The 3,062-nt window shown below is 37.6% G+C and overlaps 1 protein-coding gene across 1 annotated transcript in view; it reads left to right on the top strand.

Annotated features, from left to right (window-relative positions):
- The window catches only part of SYNE1 (spectrin repeat containing nuclear envelope protein 1), a 246,498-nt gene that overhangs the window by 137,763 nt on the left and 105,673 nt on the right, over positions 1 to 3,062 (top strand). Inside the window, exons 86-87 of the mRNA XM_017739429.1 lie at positions 522 to 659; positions 1,959 to 2,144. Of these exons, the coding sequence (XP_017594918.1) occupies positions 522 to 659; positions 1,959 to 2,144 (324 nt within the window). The remainder of the gene's footprint in view (positions 1 to 521; positions 660 to 1,958; positions 2,145 to 3,062) is intronic.

Here is a 3,062-nt window from a genome sequence, read left to right as displayed (position 1 = left end):
TTATGAGTACTTTGCTAAATAGAAATCGGATTAATCAGAAAGCAGAACTTCTGTCCTGTATTTTGAAATAGTGTAGCATTTCATTTTTTGGAAATATGGCAGACTGAGTGGACAAAGCAGACTGTTAAAAAAAAAGGTGATTTGGAGGATGGAATAGAAAGAATGGAAAGAGACATATCAAAATAAGAAATTGAGCCATAAACTGAAAGAGGAGGTATTTTGGAACTTACGTGAGAGGCTAAAATATGCACAGGGAGTGTACCCTCTAGGGATATATTTGAGCATCAATGGACTCTCCCAGTGTGACCTACATTCTTACAGTGCCTTTTTTCCCCAAAAAAACTGGTAACAGACCTATTTTAACTCCATAAATACATAAGAAATTATATAAAACAGTGAGGAAAAGTTGTTAAAATGATCCCCAGGTTAAAACAGTGAAGGAAATAAAATTAGTTTTTTCATCCTCTTAAGAACTGTACAAAATTACATCTTAGGCTTAAGTAAATTTTTCTTTTATCCAGGCTGCTTCACACTTGGAAGAATACAATGAGATGCTGGAGTTCATATTGAAATGGATTGAGAAAGCAAATATCCTAGTGCATGGTAGTATAACATGGAATTCTTCCTCTCAGCTTCGTGATCAGTTTAAAGCCTACCAGGTGATTATGTGAGCTATGAAATTTAAAAGGCAGTGTATGTAAGAAGTTATTTTTGAAGTAATGGAGTTCTACTTCCTCCTAAAGTGCTAAAGATTTCTTTAACTGTTCCTCCAAGCCTTAAAAATGATTAATTGGTTTTGGACAATTGTTTTGAAGACTGAAATAAAAATACATTGTGGAATAAAAACATGTGAATCAAAGTTCATCTCCATGTTTACTCAAGTAGATTGGTTTCACAGAGGCTTTTGGCTGAATAATGTGTCTGTACACTGTGATTCTCACACCAAGCACCTTATTGCAGCTCATACTCTAAAGCTTTAGTTAATCCAAGATGATTTTCAGTTTGGGGTTTTTTTCTTTCTCCCTTATGCTAAATTGGAAGAGCCTTTGTTCTCAGCTAATGAGTTCTATACCAAATATTCTCAAACTGATGCCTAATGGAAGAGTTTCTTCCAATTGCTTTGTGAACGTTTCACATCAGAGTCATTTACTGTCCCTGTAATTGTGCAATTTGTGTGTGTGTCTGTGTGGAATGTGTGTGTGCGATCAGTGGGACATTTTTATAAAGTTCAAGCTTGCCTGGTGTTACATGACTGTGTGAAAGAAATCCAAGTATCATAAGATAATCATGTATCAATAATACCAAAATAAGACTACATCAATTATGGTTTTTATATATACATTACTTAATTGTCAGTTGCGTTGTCGTATGTTAGTGCAGTGTAGTATGTCACACTTTGTGTTCTGAATAGGAACCTCCAGGCAATTTATCCTGAGGAAAGCTGGAGATAGAATTTCTGGTTTGGTTTTGCTATGGCTTTTTCCCTACTTCAAAATCTGATGATACAGGCTTAACCAATGCCATCCCACACAATACTTCGGCAGCGATTTTTTTAGGCAGCATTAACGACTCCTGCCGTGCTATAACGCTGCACCCAAGTGCTTTCTGCTACTTTCTATTAAGTGCATCAGGCTTCCAGAACAGATCTTCTCCATAGATTGCATATATTATATTTTTACACACAAGTGTGTATAGGAAAACACTAAAATTAATGTATTGGTAAGTACAGCTGCTGAAGCTTCATGACTTAATCTTTTGTTTCTATAAGTCTGTATAAGCTGAAGCACTTCAGCATACATTCAGAACTAAGGATATTGCCTAAGCCTTACAGGAAATCAGAGGAACTTAGGCTTATAAATGGGTACACATTGAAGAGTTTGCAGAACAGAAATATCCTTAAAAGATACATGTCATTGAGTCTCAAACCTGACATTCAGTTTGCTTATATCTCCATCTAGAGCATTCTTGATGAGTCTGGAGAGATTCATGGTGATCTTGAGGCCATGAGCGAGAGGATTGATTACCTGGCAAGTGTGTACTGTACTGAAGGAATGTCACAGCAAGTGCTGGAACTGGGGCGGCGGACGGAGGAATTGCAGCAGGTTATCAAAGTGCAGCTCCCAAACCTCCAAGATGCTGCCAAGGTAAATGAAAGCAGTTTTTCTAAGTCTAGCTGGCAACTAGGGTGGTGTATGCATCGTATTACTGAGATTATTAGCAGTGAAGATAATCTGTGGTCTATACAGGGCATGACTGTGTTGTCTAAAGTCTGGTGTCTTGCGCTGTACGAGATACTGCCTTCAGGTGCTGATTCAGATGGGCACAAGATTTCTGCAGGTCCTGTTTTCAGTGCCTTTTCTGGATGGATATGTTTAGGATAATGGTGTGTCTCAAATAGCACTGAGCCCCTATGTTTAGATACTTGAAAAGTGCATTTGTTGACACTTACGTTCTGCTATTTCCTTTATTCTTCTCTTAAATGATATCTAAATGCTGTTATTTATTAATTTAGATCAGTACTGGACCAGACCAGAATTCCATAGTGTAAGGCCTACCTCTACAAAGGAGTGCAATGAAAAGAATGAACATGCTTTTTCAGTTTTATAAAGTATATGCTGTGTTTGAGATTGAAGTACTTAAAAAAATAACTCTGCCTTTGCAATCCCTTTTTCTAGACTGTCATATGACTGGTATTTTTATCTAATATTTTAAACATTTAAAATTAACTGTCAAAACTATGAATTGTTTTTTTGCACCATATGTAAGGGGGATGTAACTGCAAAATCCAGACAGATATATTTATAGTGATTTCTTTTTTTCTTATTATTCATCCCTGTCATAGGTTAGCAAGCATAGTCCCGGAAGGGACGTCCTTGCTAAGGGGTGCTTACAGTTTCCTCTGGGAACTGATAGAACCTATCAGCTGGCCAGTTTGGATATGGACAATTCTCTAAGCCACTTAAAGTTGTGATCACCTCTGTGATCCACATTTAAGAATAGGCAAACTCCCCCTCCAAGCTCTCTCTCGTTTCCGGCGCTGGGACAGGTGGCTGCAGGCCCCG

The sequence above is a fragment of the Corvus brachyrhynchos genome, unplaced genomic scaffold (assembly GCF_000691975.1).
Source record: "Corvus brachyrhynchos isolate BGI_N302 unplaced genomic scaffold, ASM69197v1 scaffold14, whole genome shotgun sequence".
Classification (NCBI taxonomy): domain Eukaryota; kingdom Metazoa; phylum Chordata; class Aves; order Passeriformes; family Corvidae; genus Corvus; species Corvus brachyrhynchos.
The sequence above is the reverse complement of the archived record's forward strand: the minus strand, read 5'-3'. Positions and strand labels throughout refer to the sequence as shown.